At 37.1% G+C, this 20,656-nt stretch overlaps 1 protein-coding gene across 3 annotated transcripts in view; it reads right to left on the bottom strand.

The window, feature by feature from the left end:
- Positions 1-20,656, bottom strand: part of ROCK1 (Rho associated coiled-coil containing protein kinase 1) — a 157,439-nt gene that overhangs the window by 93,040 nt on the left and 43,743 nt on the right. For all 3 annotated transcript variants that reach the window (XR_012427275.1, XM_005587067.3, XM_005587068.4), the window contains exons 3-8: positions 9,699-9,799; positions 9,012-9,149; positions 5,549-5,724; positions 4,384-4,468; positions 2,993-3,137; positions 2,519-2,657 (exon numbers count right to left, since the gene is read on the bottom strand). Coding sequence is in view for 2 of the 3 variants with exons in the window: in XM_005587067.3 (XP_005587124.1) it covers positions 2,519-2,657; positions 2,993-3,137; positions 4,384-4,468; positions 5,549-5,724; positions 9,012-9,149; positions 9,699-9,799 (784 nt within the window). In the remaining variant the exon portion in view is untranslated. The remainder of the gene's footprint in view (positions 1-2,518; positions 2,658-2,992; positions 3,138-4,383; positions 4,469-5,548; positions 5,725-9,011; positions 9,150-9,698; positions 9,800-20,656) is intronic.

Below are 20,656 nucleotides of genomic sequence, written 5' to 3'. Positions count from 1 at the left end.
GTAATTAATCATTTGAGATCTTATTATAACCTGTACAGGTTTATTTGTGGGCAGAATATTAAATCTGTGCAGGACAAATACAGTTCTAAGGTGAAATTATATTGTCAGCATAATTTCAGCCCAAATAGAAAATATGTTAAAGATAGAGAACATTAAAGAACTTTTTAAAAAGAAAACTGAAGAAAGGCCAGACGCGGTGGCTCACACCTATAATCCCAGCACTTTGGGAAGTCCAGGTGGGGTGGATCACCTGAGGTCAGGAGTTCGAGACCAGCCTGGCCAACACAGTGAAACCCCATCTCTACTAAAAATATAAAACTAGCCGGGTGTGGTGGAACACGCCTGTAGTCCCAGCTACTTGGGAGGCTGAGACAGGAGAATCGCTTGAACGCAGGAGGCAGAGGCTACAGTGAGCTGAGATCGCACCACTGCACTACAGCCTCCGTGAGACAGAGTGAGACTCCGCCTCAAAAAAAGAAAAGAAAACTAAAGAATAACTACAAAAAACACCCATGACTTTTCTACTGACAACAAAAATCCAGATTGATCACCACCTTACTTCATTAGTAAAATGAATAAAGCACCATGCATTTTCTTGACAGTTGTTTGTGCGTGTATGTTTATTTTTTTCTTACAGTGGTAAAGTTATGCTTTTTTTCCCCCAACCAAAACTTTACTTAGGCAGTAATACCAGATGCTACCAAAAACCTCCAGAAACACATTTTAAATTTTGAATTTCCAATTTATAATCTATTAATTATTTCTGACCATTCAAAAGTCAGTGACTACTAATTCTTGATACTGCCACAAAATTCAGAGCTTTCACTGGACAAGTTACTGACACCAGCCTCTTTCCTGGTGAGCAAAAAGTTTTTAAAAACGTGATTTTAGCTGAATTGGAAAAAGAAAGTCAGCACCTTTTTTTCCCTAGTAGAGTGCTTATAAAGAAAATACTCTAAATTCTAAGTTTCTGCATAAGCTAAAAGATAAGTTGGCTTAGATATGTGACAATTTTTCCAAGAAGCTTTCACGAACTCTCAAACTGGATTAGAAAACCTCTCCATGGTTCTCTGGCACATGGTACTTACCTCATGGTAATTAGTTGTCTGTACTATAAATGTCTGATTTGCTCATCTAATTCCCCCAAAGGACTATGAGATATTTGAGAGAAGTGGCTCTGTATCTTCCTCACTACTATATCCCTAGCACCTAATAAACAGCATAGTACAATTCTTTATATTAAAATGTAAAAATTATCCAGGCACGGTGGCTCACACCTGTAATCCTAGCACTTTGGGAGGCCAAGGCAGGTAGATCATGAGGTCAGGAGTTCAAGACCAGCCTGGCCAACATAGTGAAACCCTCTCTACTGAAAATACAAAAATTAGCCAGGCATGGTGGCAGGCACCTGTAGTCCCAGCTACTCAGGAGGTTGAGGCAGGAGAACCACTTAAACCCGGGAGGTGGAGGTTGCAGTGAGCCAAGATCGCGCCACTGCACTCCAGCCTGGGCGACAGAGCGAGACTCTGCCTCAATGAATCAATCAATCAATATCAATGTAAAAATTAGCCAGGCATGGGTGGCTCATGCCTATAATCCCAGCATTTTGGGAGGCTGAAGTGGGAGGATCACTTGAGCCCAGAAGTTTGAAACCAGCCTGGGCAATGAGCAAAACCCTGCCTCTGTTTAAAAAAAAAAGCAAACATTTGAAAAACCATACTTCAAGCTCTAAAGGACATAATGAAGGCAAGTTAAAGCAAATATCAACTTGAAACATATTTAAAAGTACTAGGTCTCTCTAATATTTAACAATTTACAATCATAAACATTAAGTATAATCTTACTAATACATCTGGTTCACTTTCAAATTTCAAAAGTAAACCTCAAAGGTATACATAATATGTCATTTTTCTTTCAAAAACGCAGACAAGTATCATTAAAATGCTTGTTGAATCTACAAGATGGAACACCAACTATTATGTCTAGAAGAAAAAAGGTAGTATACTTTTAAAAATGGCTTTATACTATTGACTCTTTCAACAACCATATACCATACATCATCAAATCTAAAATGGTTTAAAGTATAAGGTGTATCACCATTTTTATACCACTAGGAAAAAGAATGCTCCCAACTCACACCATTGACTGTGAGATGTTCTCTAATTTGAGATGTTATGTTAAAAAAATTTTTTTAGATTCAATAAAATACGCTGTAATTTTTATAATTAACCAAGTTAAAAATTGAACAATAAAAGAAAAAGTCATCTAATTTAGCCATCAGCCAAGACTATATTATCATCACAATTTCTTAGGTATGATAAGTGAGCTGAGATCCACAAAAGACATCTAGACTATCATAAAATTATCTCAGGTTTCACTGTCATTAACAGTTTTGAGAATGGTAGCATATAAAAATTCTAACAATTTACACGTAGAAACTCAGATATGGACCTTAAAAACGGAGCAGAAGATGAGAAGTCCTCAGAATTAATACAGGCTCAATTTTAAAATTATTTACCTGTCAGTAAGGAAGGCACAAATAAGGTTTTTTGCTTCTTTTGATATGTCATTATCATCAGGAAAGGTAAGTGAATTTTTATGGTTCATAATTTTACTGTAAGTTCCAACCAAAGAATCTGCATAAAAAGGTGTATCACCTGAAAAATTAATAAAGAAAACAAAAGCAAAATGAAATACATTTGAAAAAAGTCAGTTTCAAAGGAAGAGTCAAAGTTAACCCATTTTAAAAGATTATTAGGTACGTATTAAACTAAAAACATACTCCTAATATATAAAAAGAACACATCATAAAGTTGCTCTAAGCCTCTAAATGCTTTTAAAAACACATACAAAGCGGGTTTGGATCATGTTTATTACCCACAAACAAAATCAAGATTGCTTAAGAAAATAAATGTTATATTAGAAAGAGCCAAGTGGCGAGTTTTGAGATGAACAACTATAATAGAGAGACATAAAATCTTCCTTTACTCACCTACAAGCATTTCGTATAAAAATACCCCAACCGACCACCAGTCACATTCTCTTCCATAATAACCATCACCACCTTGGGATTTTAATACTTCAGGGGAAATATAATCAGGTGTTCCAACTGCTGTATCACATCGTACCATGCCTTCCTAAAAACAGCAGCAGGTCAAATTTTGAATTAGGATATAAAGTCTCAATTATTTAAAATGACTTTCTTATTAATATAACCTATGGGACTCCAAATCTTTGAGCTATAAAATATCATATATTAAAACTTAATGGAAACCTGACAAAAATTAACACAGCTTAATCATATATATACATACTGTATACACACCATATACATATATACCATAAAATCTATGTGTATACACATATACACACACACTATGCATATACACACACACTATATGTGTATTCACATATATACACACACCAGTGATTATTTTGTAATAATGCTCACTAGAAAGACATACTGCCACCATTTATTATTCCCCGAGTTGTGCCAATATCATGATATCATCTTAACTGCTGAGAATAAGTACACAGGCCAGTGCAAATACATTGGGGAGTTCATAGAATAGGGCATTTTACAACATATTGGTATAAACGCTGACTTCCTTATTTCTTACTAAAATAGCTATTTAACTATGTTTGAAACTACAAAAGAAACATACAAAAGTTGACTATATAAATATAAAATGGGGGCGCATATGTATGGGAAAAGGGCATAATAATGTAAAGCACACTGAATATCTATTTCATGTGAATTTTAACTGCCCTCCCCCACCAAACCTGAGAGACTTGTTAGTTGTTACCTATATTTGCTGGTATTAATGAAACAGAATTATAACTAAATCCTCACACAAAAGTTCTCATGTAGTGTTTCCTTCACTGTTTATATGAAGTGAAGGAATAACATACACAGCTGAATGAGCTGTGTATATGTTTTATTTATTATATAGTGAGGGTAGGTATCTTTTAAGACTCACTCCTAAAATAAGCAGTAAAATTTTTTATATGTTAACAGAAGTAAAACACTAAAAAATACACACATCACTGAAATCCAATTTTTATGAAAGTCTAATTTTAACACTGGCATAAGTATTTAGTGACGTTTAAGCTAATTCCATTCCTAGTTACCAGTAGTGTATATTAGAGTTGTTATGAAGGATTTAGTAAATTTGGCAATCCACATTTACCCTAAATAGAGAGGAAAAAATAAATCACTAACAAGTTACTAATACCACATTGAAACCATGGTATCTAGTTCAACAAATAAGGTCATATCAATTCTGGACAAGTCCAGCAATGGTTAGTAAATTCTTAAACCATTTTCTAAAGAAGCATCTATCTTGAATTAGTAAAAACTAAATTAAAATCTAGTTAATTAACCTTATTCATCTTCATACAAGTACCAAAATCTGCTAACTTCAAATGTCCAGATTTATCCAGCAGCATGTTATCAGGCTTCACATCTCTGCGGGAGGGAAAAAATAGTACAGTATTTTCTGAAACAGATTAGACACTGTAAAAATTATATGAGGCAGTTATTTTAGGTCAAGCATCCTCAATCTAGGTAAGGCCATCTTGGATCTGTATGTGTTCTCTAACCACATCTATAAATTAAATTTCATCAAGGAAACTTCTTTATATGTTAATGCCTCAGAAGAAAACATATATATTCCTTTTTAAACAGAGTTTGATTCTTTCAGAGGGAAAATCAAATCGTTTAAGAGAGACTGACCATCAAAAATACAACACTCAGACATAAAAGGTGATCGAAACATATGAGATAGATAAGTACATAAAAAACCCCAGGGCAGGGTCTAAGTTGCTTTCATTTTTGATCCCTGACATGTAGGCACAGCAACTGCACACAGGATTCCAGCAGTGTTTGTACAACAAATGAAACTATTCGTCTATGAATAAATATGATGTATTCACTAATTAAAAGCAAATTAAATTACATATTTAAAAAATTAACATCAAAGTGTTTAACTCCTGGCACATACCTTAGAAAACTAGTTTACAATTTTTACTTTTCAGAATATCATTTAAAGGCTATATGATCAGATTAAGGGATATTAAAGAATACATTTATACCAACATTAAACTGAAATGCTAAATTTATAAACTTCAAAGTCTGGAGTTCTTTTTTTCCCCCCTTCCTGAGATGGAATCTCATTCTGTCACCCAGTCTGAAGTGCAGTGACTAGATCTCAGCTCACTGAAACCTCTGCACTCAGGCTCAAGCGATCCTCCCACCTTAGCCACCCAAGGAGCTGGGACCACAGGTGCATGCCACCTGTTGTTGAGATGGGTTTCACCATGTTGCCCGGGCTGGTGTCAAACTCCTGAGCTCAAGAGATCTACCTGTCTCAGCCTCCCAAAGTGCTGGGATTACAGGCATGAGTCAGCGCCTGGCCAAAGTCTTGAGTTCTGAAATGTCATTCATGTCATACAGAAGAATGGGTGAATTGAGAGTAAGAAATGTTAAAGTTATTTTTTAGCTATTTCCTTCAACAAATGAGAAAATTTAAAGCACTTTTATCTTTACCTGTGAATAAAACCCATGGAATGGATTGCATCCAATGCAAGAACTACTTCTGCAGTATAGAATCGTGCCCATTTTTCAGGCACATCATAGTTGCTCATTAAGTTTACAAGATCTCCACCAGGCATGTATTCCATCACCATGTAGAGATAACGATCATCTTGGAATGCATAAAAAAGCTACACAGACAAAAAAACACACAAAACATATTCATTAATGTTAAACAAAATTGTTTCACTTAAAAAGTGGCAAAAATACTAACAAAAGATTTAAGTAAAATTAATCAAATTACAGAAGTTGCAAGTCTAGTTAAAAAAAAAAGACAAACATAAATGCCACAAAGACCCCTGTATATGCAAAAGGACTATAACCTGATTATTCAGAAGAGTTACATGGAGATAGTCTTCCTTCATAACTTTCTATACTATTTGAATTTCCTTTACTGAGAATTTTTTTAAACTGTAATATTTTCAGTAAATATACAAATCTCCTAGGCAAAGAAATACTGTACTTCTTATTTATGCATCAGTGAGGTCTACTATTAAATTTATATCAATATCACAATGCTCAAGAAGTCTTTGATAAATTTGGCTTAGTTTCAGCTGTTTCTTATTAGCTGTGTGACTAGTAATTTGCTTAACCTACCCGAGTCTCTGCGGCTATAAGATCTTCTAAAACACTGTAACGACTGTACTTTAACTTTTATACCTGCTGCTTAGTCAAGTATCCAGATGCCTGGTAGTTAGTAATTGCTTAATAAAGGCTTAATGAACCAAATCATAAATTAATCCATGAAGTAACAGTGCACCTAACAGATTAACTGTGTTTCAGGGTTGAGGGTTGTTAAAAAAGATTACTGAATACAGAAAGCACTTAGTGCAATAGATGCTCAACAAATGACAACAGTCAGGAGGAGGAGTAGTAACAACACAAAAGTAGGAGAAAGGCAGCCGCTAGGGCTAAAATAGTAACAGTAAAATCCACTAAATGTGAAATTAGTGAGGATATCAGGCATAAATATAGTATGTGACCGGGGATCAAATAAAAAGGTCAAATTTACAAAATAACATTTTAAGTAAATATAAGAAGTTCAGAATTAAACTAAAAAAAAAAGTAAGCCCCAGAGAAGATGATCTCTAATTTACCCAGATGTTTGTCTTAAAATCTGCTTAATGCTTCATTTTTTTCAACAGTGTTTAGTAATTTTAGTTATAGATTCAGTTATTTTGTTTTGATTTTTTATTTTTTTGTAGAGGTAGCGGGGCCAGTCTTGAACTCCTGCCCTCAAGTGATCTTCCTGCCTCAGCCTCTCGAAGTGCTTGGATTACAGGCTTGGGACTACCACACCCGGAGGAGACTCAGTTATTTTAATGTAAAAAATATATTTTGGGGGAAGAGGGAAGGATAAGAAACAAAGTGGCATTTCATGACTATCCCAGATTAAAGTACACAATTTGTCATTTGGGCCCCATAAAGAAATATTGTTAATTTGGTGACAGTTTACCCTATTTATAGACAATATATCCAGAGAAATAAAGCTCTGAATACCTAAACTGTAAATAGCCCTGAAATTGACAATTATGTCACATATCTTTTAACTAACGGACACTGAACATGCATGTATCAGTGGTTGTTAACCAGTGGTGAACACATTTTCGGTTGTCACAGCTGTGTGTGAGGTGGGAAGAGTTGCTACTGGCATTTCCTGTGCAGAGGCCAGGAATGCTGCCAAACATCCTAAATTAACACACTCGTAACTGGAATAATGTAAAGGATGGCCCCCAACAACAAAGAACAAACACTATACTAACGTCAACAGTATTAGGGCTGAGGAACTCTGATCTACACAGTTGGTAAAAACATAGACCTTTCAAGTTGAAAAGTGCTATGGTGACCGGGTATGGCGGCTCACGCCTGTAATCCCAGCACTTTGGGAGGCTGAGGCGGGCGAATACCGAGATCAGGGGATCGAGACCATCATGGCTAACACAGTGAAGCCCGTCTCTACTAAAAATACAAAAAAAATTAGCTGGGCGTGGTCCCAGCTACTCGGGAGGCTGAGACAGGAGAATGGCATGAATCCCGGAGGCAGAGCTTGCAGTGAGCCGAGATTGCACTATTGCGCTCCAGCGTGGGCGACAGAGCAAGACTCCGTCTCAAAAAAAAAAAAAAAAAAAAAAAGTGCTATGGCATAAACCTTCAACATTTTTCATATCCTTTTAATTCCAATTACTGTTATGCTTTTTAAGGATAGACTTCATTATATATTATAAATAAATAAATCACAAATACAAGTTAGAAAATTAGAAATGGTCTAGCCCAGTTTAACTTCCCCCGTATGACATTTTGCATTAAGGACCCCAATACATAAGACAGATAAAACATGAAGCTGAACTCAAAAAAGCAGAGAGAAAACTCAGAATTATAGTCTACCCAAAACCCCACTTGACCCCATGATTTTGCCTAAGGTACCTCCACAACTGAACATAACCAATCAAAGACAACTTTCACACTTACGAACAAGGGAACTGTGGCCCAGAGGTGTTAAGTAACATGGCCACAGCTTCAGAGAAAGGCCTATGGCAATCAAGACGAGGACCTAAAACTACTGACTTCTAGTTTATTTTTCTTTCTACTGAAAACCTAAAGACAAGTATTATTTGGTGACCTAGCTTAACTTGGTTTCCTCTCACTTTCCCTTCATTTCCCTTATTATCTCCTCTTCACAAAATAAGAGACAAATAAATGAGACAGCTAAACAAAATGAGAGCCTCATGTCTGGGGAAAAAAAATTCAATATTAAATAAAAGTAACTATTTAAATTTTAATAATATATGACTTCCCTCAAATTTAAGTAGATTAAGTTTTCTGTATCTTCTGTATTTAAAAATACCTAATTTAAAATTCTGTGTTTAAATTTTTTATTTTTTATTTTTATTTTTGATACAGGGTCTCACTCTGTTGCCCAGGCTGAAGTGCAGAGATGTGAACACAGCTCACTGCAGCCTCAACCTCCTGGACTCAAGCAATCCTCCTGCTTCAGCCTCCTCAGTAGCTGGGACCACAGGCGTGTACCACCATGCCTCAATAATTTTTTTAATTTTTTGTAGACATAGGTGTCACCATGTTGCCCAGGCTGGTCTCAAACTCCCGGGCTCAAGCAATCCTCCTGCCTCGTCCTCCCAAAGTATTGAGATTACAGGCCTGAGCCATAATGCCCAGCCCAAATTCTACATTTAAATTAAATTTCCTACATATAAATTCTACAGAAGCATAATTATTTTGTTCTGGCCTTTCTTTCTAGAAATGATTCAATATAATTAAATTTTAAGATTTAAAAGGTAATTAGACAATTTTGTAACTGCCAGTAAATTCTCTATTACTATTCTAAAACACAAACTAAGCTTCTCAGATATGTTTAGTTACAAACTGATAGAGCAGTAATGAAAGAGTAGCAAAGTCATACCTGAACAACCCACGGACTATTAGCAAAAGCCATGATGTCCCTTTCTTCCCAGAAAAAAGCAGAATCAGATCTCTTAATCATTTCAAATTTGCTGAGAAGCTTCATAGCATATACCTTCCTGGTGGATTTATGCCTTACCTTTAAAATTGAAAAGGGAAAATAATGAACCTTTTGTTAACATTTAAAGCTCAAGGTTTCACAGAACAATTTACTAAGTGCTTTTAATACTTGTTAAATAATTAAGCTTTACTGTTTCCGTTATTTTTATTTCTTCTCTTCTGCCAAATTATTCCAAGTAGCTAATGTCAAGACTTTAATTATCAGAAGTAATGTTTTAAAAAAATCTCTATTTCCTATATTATAAGATACGTTCCCCCCTCCATCCTGCTATGTAAGCTGCTTCCTATTTATAAAGCTTACTATTCTACAGCATTTTAGTCTAATATTACGAGCAAAGATTTATCTTCTGACGCCTGAGACTTCTTCTCTGCCATAGGTACTTGGGGAAAACACTTCCCACTACGGCTGGATTTGACACTAGGCTTTCATACCCTAGGCAACAATGTCTAAAGGAACTTCAAGCAACAATTCTATAAAAACAGTATTTTCCCAAATAATATGTTAAACACACAAGTGGATTATTTTAATTTAATAAAATCCTTTTTTATTCTCATTAAAATAACCTACCAATTGAACTTCTCCAAATGCACCTCTACCAATCACCTTCACTACTTCATAATCTTCGGCTTTCATTCGTAAATCTCTGATTTTATTTATTGTGTCTTTATCTGTATGAAAAGAAAAGCTTATCATTTTAAATCACTAAAGTATTACAACTAGCACTACTTATTTTACATTCGAGTTCTTAAGAAACACAATGAAAAACAACAAACTTCATTAAGAATTATTTGAAAATATGGTGAAACTTGAAGTTATAAAACAGATAAATGTTCAATTTGCTAATATTTTTAAAATAAATTCCAGAATAACTTCATTATAGCTACTAAAGGTTTTTATTAATCAAAATATGACTTAATAGAATGTTTTAAAAACAAATATTACACTACAAACGAAAGTTGAGAATAATTAGCTAATTAGTTCCTAGTATTTTAAGTACACATCAAATCCGAATTTAGGAAACATGAGTAGATATTTTAGATTAATACTGGAATAAATTTTTCTTTTTATAAGGTCAGTTTTAGTGACCCTTTTAAAAAAGATGTAATTTAAGATATCAAAAGCAAATACACTAAAAAAAAAAACACAGTAAATTTTCCAACTGGCAATCGTTAATACTTACATCATTACATTTCTCTATTTGAACCTAGATTTTTAACTTGAAACACACAGTGAAAATCACTGCAATTATTTATATAAATCTGTCATACTACAAACTACAATAATTCACAAATCCCCACTGGATAGATATTCTAATTCCTAATTTGGTCATAGATTAAATTAGGGCTATTTTAATCCACATGGGTCAACACTGGCATGAGATTACATGGAAAAGCTTCACATTTCAGAGTTGTACAAAATACACAGCAGCTATTAAACTTCAGTTCCAGCTCCTAATAAGAGCTGTATTAATATTCTTGTTTTCCCTTTCAAATGCAAATTTAAACTTAAGTGTTTGTGTACTTTATGATCAATAAATACATGCAACAGAGAGCAAATTTCTACAAAGTTATAAGTACATTTAATTTTAGGTTACATATTCACTGCAAGATGCACCAGAAAGATAGACAATAATCAATTAATTCACTGCACAAATATTTGTATCCACCACACACCAGGCTGTACAGCACTGGAAATAAAGGTAACTTTAAAATGTAGCTCCTATTCTTTAAGAGTTCAAACACTAGCAAATGAAACAGAAACAATGAAAAAAAGAATTCAAAATAATGTAATAAGGAAGATAAACAGTTTTTTGAGTACTAAGGAGGACACCTAACCAAAGCCTGCTGGGGTGAGAGATAGGTAGGAAGATTCTGTAAATGATGGTACCTGAAACAAGTCTAAACTGAATAGTAGTGGTTAGCTAGGTGATAGACAATGAAAGAAAGAACAGGCCGGGCATGGTGGCTCACACCTGTAATCCCAATGCTTTGGGAAGCTGAGGCAGGCGGAATGTATGAGTCCAGGAGTTCAATACCAGCCTGGGAAACATGATGAAACCCTGTTTCTACAAAAACTATTTTTAAAAATTTAGCTGGGTGCAGTGGCAGTTTCCTGTAGTCCCAGCTACTTAGGAGGCTGAGGTGGGAGGATCACCTAGGCCTGGGAGGTGAAGGTTGCAGTGAGCCAAGATCACACCAGTGCACTCCAGTCTGGGCAACAGAGTGAGACCCTGTCTCAAAAAAAGGAAAGAACCAACAAATATAAGCAGACAAGCAATGTAAACCAAGCACAGAGGAACTGTATCTAAGTTCTATGTTGCTGGAGTATCAAGTTTGTAGTAAGGACTGACAGAAGAGGCTGGAAAGCCCCAGATAAGTTCAGGAGCTTGAACTTTACCTGTCAGCCAGTAGTTATAGTAATAACACTATAATTTAAGTATCAAAAACCATTTTCACATTAAAGTTTAAAGTAGCTCTCTATATAAAATAGATCAAAGAAACTGCTCTGTTCTAAAGGAGGTTAAAGGTGTCAGACAAGAGACAGAGCCTCATCTACTTTAGGCTCTTCCATAATACAGCCCCTGAGGAATCCTCTGGAATCTGCTGGGAACTGAGAAACACCACTACTATGGGCAGGAAGCCATGAAAAGGAATTACGGTGGACAAAACAACATAGTCAAACTTACATTTCAGGAAAACTACTCTAGGGAATATGTAGAAGATGAGTTCAATAAAGGCAAGACAGGAGGTGGGGAGAATTTTAAGAGTACTGTAATATCCCAGATGAGACAGAAAGTTCTGAACCTGGATAATATAATAGCCTGTGAGGTTAAGAAAAGATTCTTGGCTCTAGCTATATGAGCTAGAATAGGCTGCAGAGTCTTGACAAAGGCTGCAGACAAGTCATTTGAAATCTAAAAGATCTTTCTATGTTCTACTGCCTTGGATTTTAGCTTGTTCTAATACAGGTTTATGTGCTAGTAAGTGTAAATGCCTCTGTTGGATGGCTTTCAGTCAAACTCAGAGTTTCTATGGTCCTAGTTTTCTCAGTTCATCTCACCAATGGTCCAACCTAGAACTAATCAAGAACTTAATGGTAAAATTCTAAGCATTAGACTTTAGTTTCCCAAACACTCAGAACTGTGTATTCACACCCACCCAAATCTCAGGATCTTAAACAGAAGCCTATTTATTGTCAAGTAGTCATGTAAGAAACCCACTCTTGGTCTAGGGGTACTATACAGCCTCAACTTTGTAGGCTTATGGCTCCGTTGAGACAGAAAACAATGCATGCACTAGAACGGGGTTCCCAGCCCCTGAGCCACAGACCTGTACCGGTTCACGGCCTATTAGGAACTGGGCCATACAGCAGGAGATGAGCAGTGGGTGAGCAAGCATTGCCATCTGAGCTTCATCTCCTGTCAGATCAGCAGTGGTCCTAGATTCTCACAGGGGCACAAACCCTATTGTGAACTGCACATGCGAGAGATCCAGGTTGCATATTCCTTATGAGAATCTTTTTTTAATCCTGATGATCTGAGGTGGAACAGTTTCAGAAAACCATCCCGTCTGCCACCCCCCAACCCCCATCCTGTCCATAGAAACACTGTCTTCCACTAAACTGGTCCCTGGTGCCAAAAAGTTTGGGGACTGCTGCTCTAAAGGGAAATAATAAGTACATGAATAAATATGTAACTTAATTTCACATTGTGATACATATTCTAAAGAAAATAAGACCAAGCTTTCCCAAGTCTGTAAGGGGAGACTATAGGCTAATTCTTCAGTCACTTCAAACTCTGCATTGATTCCTTAAATAAACAAGAGTCAAGGAAAACAACCCAAGATTGGTTTTTTTAATTGACTATTGACGCCACTCCCAATGCCCCCAATTCTTTGAGCAGCTATTCTTTCCCAAAGGCTAACTAACAGTCTTAGGCAAGTTTTTGTCTCTGTACACATTTGTTTGGCTGCTGCAATCACATACCATCAGTGAACAGCTTTCTCTGCTCGGCTAGTGAATACACCACTCGTACGCTTACATAACATTGCAGCCTCTTTTTTTTATTTTTTAATTTTTGTTAAGCCTGCATGATCATTTTTCTTTATGAAGAAATTTTATGGGGATGAGATACTCCGTTTTAAATTTTCTCTTTTTTCTTACTGTTGCTGTCCTATGTCGGGAAGATCATAGTGAGTGCTTAGTCTGGGAATGTCCAATGTACACTGTATTCCTTTAGCACAGCTATACTGTCACTGCATAATTTTAAAAAATGCTTTGCCACCTAACTTGATAAAAATAATGCATACTCCATTGTGCTTCAAAAGGACAACATTTGGGCTGGGCATGATGGCTCACACCTGTAATCCCAGTGCTTTGGGAGACGAAGGCAAGAGGACTGCTCAAGGCCAGGAGTTCGAGACCAGCCTGGACAACATAGCAAGACTTGTCTTTACAAAAAATTTAAAAATTAGCCAGGTCCATGGTGGCATGCACCTGTAGTCCCAGCTACTTGCAAGGCTGAGGCAGAAGGACTGCTTGAGCCCAGGAGTTCGAGGTTGCAGTGAGCTATGAACGTGCCACTGCACTCCTGCCTGTGCGACAGCCTCTTACGGGAGGGGAAAAAAAGACAACATTTGAAGTATACTCTTCTCTTCTTGCTTTGACACAATGCGTATACACTGGTAATAGAAAATAAATAAAATGTTGTGGTATGGTGGTACATATAGCGCTCAAAACTCAAGCTGTAACAATATCACTGTGATGTCTACTGTGCTGAGCAGCAGTGTGAAGCAAGGAGAGAATTACATATGGTCTCTGTTGTAGCTACTCAGCTTAGGTGTTGTAGAACAAAAGCCGCCACACACAATACATTTTTTAAAAGTATGGCAACATCCCAAGAAAACTTTATTTATGGACACTAAAATCTGGATTTCCTATTATGTCCCATTCATGATATACTATTCTTTTGACTTTTTTTAAATCATGGAAAAATACAAAAAACATGCTTAGTTCATGAGCCATAGTGGTGGGTGAGATTTGGCCTGTGGGCTGTAGTTCACCACCTCCTGCTCTAATAAAACCCAGTGGCCCTCTGAGGGCACTGCTTCCCCACAGCTCTCAAGTCAGGACCTTTACTTATCCACATGCCTTAGACTACCAACCCTGAAAGTGAGAGATCTTCACATCCCCACCCCTAAATCTGCTAGCTTTGATTTTCATTAGGTTGTACTTCCCACCTCTCATTGTTGCTGTAATCCACTGACTCTCAGAGGTCACCACGTCTCATTGCTAGACAGTTTTACTTCTGATTTACTGAACTTCTCTCCAATATTTTCCTGTTTCAATTCTTAATAACTTTAATGCACCCACAGACAATACTTAAAGTACCTTGGCCTCTCAACACCTATACTTCTCTCCTTCAATGATCTTGTCCTCTATGTTACCTTGGTCACTCATTTCCATGGTCACATACTAGACCTTGTCATTACTAGTAATTACAATCTTCCCACAATTTCAATTAGAAAACTTACATTTTCTAAGCACTCTCTTATAGCTTTCCTGCTTAGTTCCTCTAGTATCTTAACTCTAACAACCCCAACCCCACCAGGACCTCCAATCCATTGATCCTACTCCACTCGTACTTTCCCTCGTTGCACTGATAGCCTCTCTTTCCTACTTACCCAGCTTAAATTACATGGTCAATTATTATAATCACTCCCTTGCATATACCTTTAATGTCATGAGCTCTCTTCTGCCTCACTTTACTTAGTTTGGCAAAACAACAATTCTATTATAGTTAAATCCAACTCTCCAACTACTCTATGTCAGCACCCATGCAGTTAAATATGTCTCAATAAATACATAAAATCACAATGACTGATCCTATTTTAAAATTCATAATCACAAACATCAAGTTGGCCCTTAGTTCTACTTGGTAATCCTAAATTTCTAGTCACTCTCCCACTCTCCTAGAGACATATTTCAAGTTTTCTTCTTTCTTCACACACCTCCTACAGCTCTCCCACTGATCCTCATTCACAGCTAATGATCTTGTTTGGCTACTACCCTGAAACAAACGAAACAGAAGAAAACTACCACGGACTTACCACCACTTATACACTTACCTATCAGTATGTACAAGCATATATTTTGTCTTTTCACCTTTTACTATGGGAGACTACTTCTATCTTAAGTCAAACCCTCCATTCATGCACTAGATGTCATCCTTTTTTATTACTGTAGTTCAAGGACATTGCTCAAGCAATTCTCCCCTTTCTCCTCTACTACTAAGCTTTCCCCTTCCTAACTGGATCCCACCATGCTGTTTTCTCTCCCATCTTAGGGAAACAAACAAAAATAATCTCTTGATCCCATTTCTCTCAGCAGCTACTGTCCCATTACTCAACTCCCCACTGCAGCAAAATTTCTCATAAGTTGTCTACACTTTCTGTGACTAAAATCTTTCCTCCTATTTGCTCTAAAACCCACTTCAGTTCGGCTCTGGCTCTTAACCTTTCTTTCAAAACTACTTGTCAAAGTCACAAATGAGCATTATGTTGCTAAATCCAATGGTCAATTCTCAACCCTCATCTTGATATATCAGTGGCTTTAACAGTTTGATCACTCTCTCCTGATACATACTCTTCACTAGACTTTCAGGACACAACATTCTTCCAACAATACTGAAGATTTTACTTTTCAACCTCAGTAGTCTCAGTTGCCTTGGCTGGTTCCTCCCCTTCTCTCAGATTTCGTAACACTAGAGCATTCCAAGGCTCAGTCCTTGATGGTGACTTCTTCTCTATCTACACTCACTTCTCTGGCTTTAAAAACCATCTACATATCAACTTCCAAATTTTTATCTCTAGTCTAGACGTCTCTCTTAAACTTCAAACATACATATTCAATTACTTTCAAAATATATCCTCTCTTGAAAAACATCTCAAATTTAACGTGCCAAAAACTGAAGACATAATCTCACCCAAAACTTAAACCTATGTGTCTCACACTTTGGCTGATGTCTCAATTTTGCTCAGGACAAAACCGAGGGGCCATTCTTGACTCCTTTTTTTCTTACACTCCACATCCTATCTCTCAGGAAAATATGTTGGCTCTCTCTCTGAAATATATCTGGAATCCGATAACTCTCACCCTCTGCATTGCTACTATGCTAGACCAAGCCACCATCATCTCTTCCTTGGATTACTGCAATAGACTCTCAACTGATTTCCCTGTGTGTATTCTCAACACAGGGTGATATTCTTTTTTTTTTTTTTTTTTTTTTTTTGAGACGGAGTCTGGCTCTGTCACCCAGGCTGGAGTGCAGTGGCGCGATCTCGGCTCACTGCAAGCTCCGCCTCCCGGGTTCACTCCATTCTCCTGCCTCAGCCTCCCGAGTAGCTGGGACTACAGGCGCCCGCCACCTCGCCCGGCTAGTTTTTTGTATTTTTTTAGTAGAGACGGGGTTTCACCGTGTTAGCCAGGATGATCTCGATCTCCTGACCTCGTGATCCGCCCGTCTCGGCCTCCCTAAGTGCTGGGATTACAGGCTTGAGCCACCGCGCCCGGCCTTTTTTTTTTTTTTTTTTGAGACGGAGTCTCGCTCTGTCGCCCGGGCTGGAGTGCAGTGGCCGGATCTCAGCTCACTGCAAGCACCGCCTCCCAAGTTTACGCCATTCTCCTGCCTCAGCCTCCCGAGTAGCTGGGACTACAGGCGCCCGCCACCTCGCCCGGCTAGTTTTTTTTGTATTTTTTGGTAGAGACGGGGTTTCACCGTGTTAGCCAGGATGGTCTCGATCTCCTGACCTCGTGATCCGCCCGTCTCGGCCTCCCAAAGTGCTGGGATTACAGGCTTGAGCCACCGCGCCCAGCCCACAGGGTGATATTCTTAAAACACAAGTCAGATCATGTCGCTTCTCTGCTCAAAAGTCTCTAATGTCTTGCCATCTCACCCACAGCAAAAGCCCAAGATTTTACAATGGCCTACAAGACTCTACATGACCCAGCCTCCTTATTTCCTTACCTCTATGATATCATCCTACAATTCTCTCCCCTGCCTAGTCCTCTCCAGCGACACTGGCTTCCTTGATGTTCCTCAAACAGGTCAGGTACACTCTCCTCCCTCCAGGCCTTTGTACTAGCTATTCCTCTGTATGCCACTCTCTTCCCTGAGACATCCACATGGCTAACTCCCTCAACTACTTCAACTCTTTTTTCAAATGTCACCTTTTAGCAAGGCCTCCCCTGGACACCTCACCTAAAACAGCAAACTTCTCAGAACTTTCAATCCTTCTTAAACTGTTTTATCTTTTCCTATGGCAGATTTCGACCTCTTTGTTATTCACAAAATTAGTTTTATGCAAAATAATACTTGCAAAATTATAAATCTGGTAAGTTCTCATTCATTCTAAAACCTCCAAATAGGATGTTGTGACCACCTAGACCCTTTTAGCGATTTCTGATTGTCAACTATATTGAGTCAGGTGATGCTGGCAGAAAGCTAAGATTCAGAGAAGTGAAATACTACTATACAACATATTCAGCAAGAAATGAAATGAGCAAATTGAGTCATAAATAGGAACCACAGTCTTGACAACCACTAACTAGCTAATCGTTAGAGCTAGTAGTTTAGAGTTAACCATTCTCCAAATGATCACAAGTTAGCAAAAGGACCAGTACAAAAAGGCTAACTTATAGCTTCTGGGTTACCAAAAATTCAAAAGCATTTCGATCACATATAAACTCGTGGATCTAATTTTCAAGAAAGCAAATGGATGATTTTTCCTAACACTGTTTTAAAAATTGGCCAGGCGCTGTGATTCACGCCTGTAATCCCAGCACTTCAGGAGACCAAGGCGGGCGGATTGCTTGAGGTCAGGAGTTCAAGATCAGCCTGGCCAACATGGCGAAATCCCGTCTCTACTAAAAATACAAAAATTAGCTGGGCATGGTGGTGGACACCTGAGGCACAAGAATCACTTGAACTCAGAGATGGAGGCTGCAGTGAGCTGAGATCAGGCCACTGCACTCCACCCTGGGTGACTGACTGAGACTCTGTATCAAGAAAAAAATTAAATTAAATGGAAAATAAATAAAAATCATACTTTATACCCAGTGAATTTTACTTCTAGGAATTTATCCTAAGGAAATGAGATACAACGTGGGACAAAGATTTCTACAATAAAATAGTTTTAACAATTTTAAAGAATAAATAATTTCATATACATATAATAGAGTATTAGGCAACATTTAAAATTGTGTTGAATGTTTAATTACATAGAATTATGTTCAGCATATAATGTTGCGCAAAGAATAGAATAAACTGCATACAGTATATGAACTTGATTTTCTAAAAACATAATTATATACTGATATACAGATATGAATTTTTTTAAAAGCCAGAAGAAAATATGCCAAAACAATAATTGCAGTCATCTCTGAGTTTGGTGAGACTACAGAGTATTCTGCCACGTTTTTATATATTTTAAGTTTTTTATAATGACCCTTTGTTGCTTTTCTAATAAAAAAAAAATGTATTTTTGCCTAGCCTAAGATCCTAGATTACAAAATGTACCATTACTTTATGTACCACTGGAGATTCTAAGACACATTCTAATTTCAAAAATGTTCAAATTTTTTTAAATGTCAGAAAAGGTAAAATATGGTAATAAACATTAAGTACCATGTACTATTTGACCAGAATACTGCTACTCTGCCTAAAAAACCCCAGTATACATTGCACACTTTTAGAGTAGTGAAAGCAGCCCTGAAAAGCTCACAAATTAAACTTACTTGAAAAATTAACAAGAATGTTATATTCAATTCCATAAAAATCTGACTTTTTTTTTTCTTTTTTCTTGAGATAGGGTCTCTGTCACGCAATCTCAGCTCACTGCAACCTCCACCTCGGAGTTCAAGCAATTCTCCCACTGCAGCCTCGCAAGTAGCCGGGACTACAGGCACACAATACCATGCACAACTAATTTTTGTATTTTTGTAGAGACAGGGTTTCGCCATGTTGCCCAGGCCAATCTCGAACTCCTGGGCTCAAGTGATCTACCTGCCTCAGCCTCCGAAAGTGCTGGCATTACAGATGTGAGCCACTGCACCTAGCACGGTTTTAATTAAGAAAATTACTTAATGTCCAAATGTTCAAATAAAATCATGCTCTAGGAAGATGTGCTACATTTTGACTGCACAGGCACATATGCGCGCATCCACCCACCCACATACACACAGAGTAATCCAGTTTGATAAACAGACCAACAAAAAATAAATATAAATTAAAAATCCAGACTCCTAAATTCAAACTCCTCAACATGGCAGAAAAAAAAAAAAAAAAAAAAAATTGATCTTGTTAGTGACTGTCCAGTCTTACATTTCTACATTAAAAAAAAAAACTGATCTTGTTAGTGACTGTCCAGTCTTACATTTCTACATAAGCTACTCCCCACAACTATGCTCTAGCAATGCCTAGTTATTTGCAATTACCTGTATAAGCCATACTGCTTCATCTCTGTGCCTTTGCAGATGTTATCACTAACCTAAAATGACTTCCCCCACCACCTTATCTGACCAAGTTATTATTAAACAAGATCTAATCTTTTATCTCCTCTTTAGACATTCCTGATTCCCTCTTGAGCACAAAGTATGACTCCCTTCTCTGGGACAACATTATTTCCCTATATTTCACTTAACAATCTGAACTGGGATTGTTTATATAGGTCTGTTTCTTCTATTACATTGTATGTCCCCACAATCCTTAAGGATACAGACTATACTTGTACTTGATGCTACTGAAATATTAAAAACACTTACTGACATTATATGCAAATGGAGATAAACACATAGTGCATTTATCTATTCAGGAACAACAGAAAAGCCACATATATTTACTCCAAAATAATAAAAGTATACATTTAAAAATCAATCTTGAGTTTCTCAAAATGTTAAACATAGAATTACCATATGACCCACCAATTCCACTTCTAGGTATCTACACAAGAACAATAAAAACATATGTCTACACAAAAACTTCTACACAAATGTCCATAGCAGCATTATTCATAAAAGCCAAAATAGAATCAATACAAATGTCCATCAGCTGATGAGCAGATAAACAAAATGTGGTACATCCATACAATGGAATACTACTGGCAATTAAAAAGAATGATATACTGACACATGCTACAACACCGATGAACAATGAAAACATGCTAAGCCAAAGAAGGCAGTCACAAAGGACCATTTTATTGATGATTCCATCTATAGATTCCTAGAGTTGGCAAATCTATAGGGACAGAAATAGATTAGTGGTTGCCTAAGGCTAGAAGCCTAGGGAGAAAAGGAGAGTGACTTAAAGTTAATGGGTGTTGGCAAATCTATACAGACAGAAATTAGATTAGTGGTTGCCTAGGGCTGGAAGCCTGGAGACAAATGGAGACTGACTGTTAATGGGTATGAGGTTACTTTATGAAGTGATGAAAATGTTGTAAAAGTAACTGTGGTAATGGTTGCACAACTCT

Source organism: Macaca fascicularis, chromosome 18 (assembly GCF_037993035.2).
Source record: "Macaca fascicularis isolate 582-1 chromosome 18, T2T-MFA8v1.1".
Lineage (NCBI taxonomy): Eukaryota > Metazoa > Chordata > Mammalia > Primates > Cercopithecidae > Macaca > Macaca fascicularis.
The sequence above is the reverse complement of the archived record's forward strand: the minus strand, read 5'-3'. Positions and strand labels throughout refer to the sequence as shown.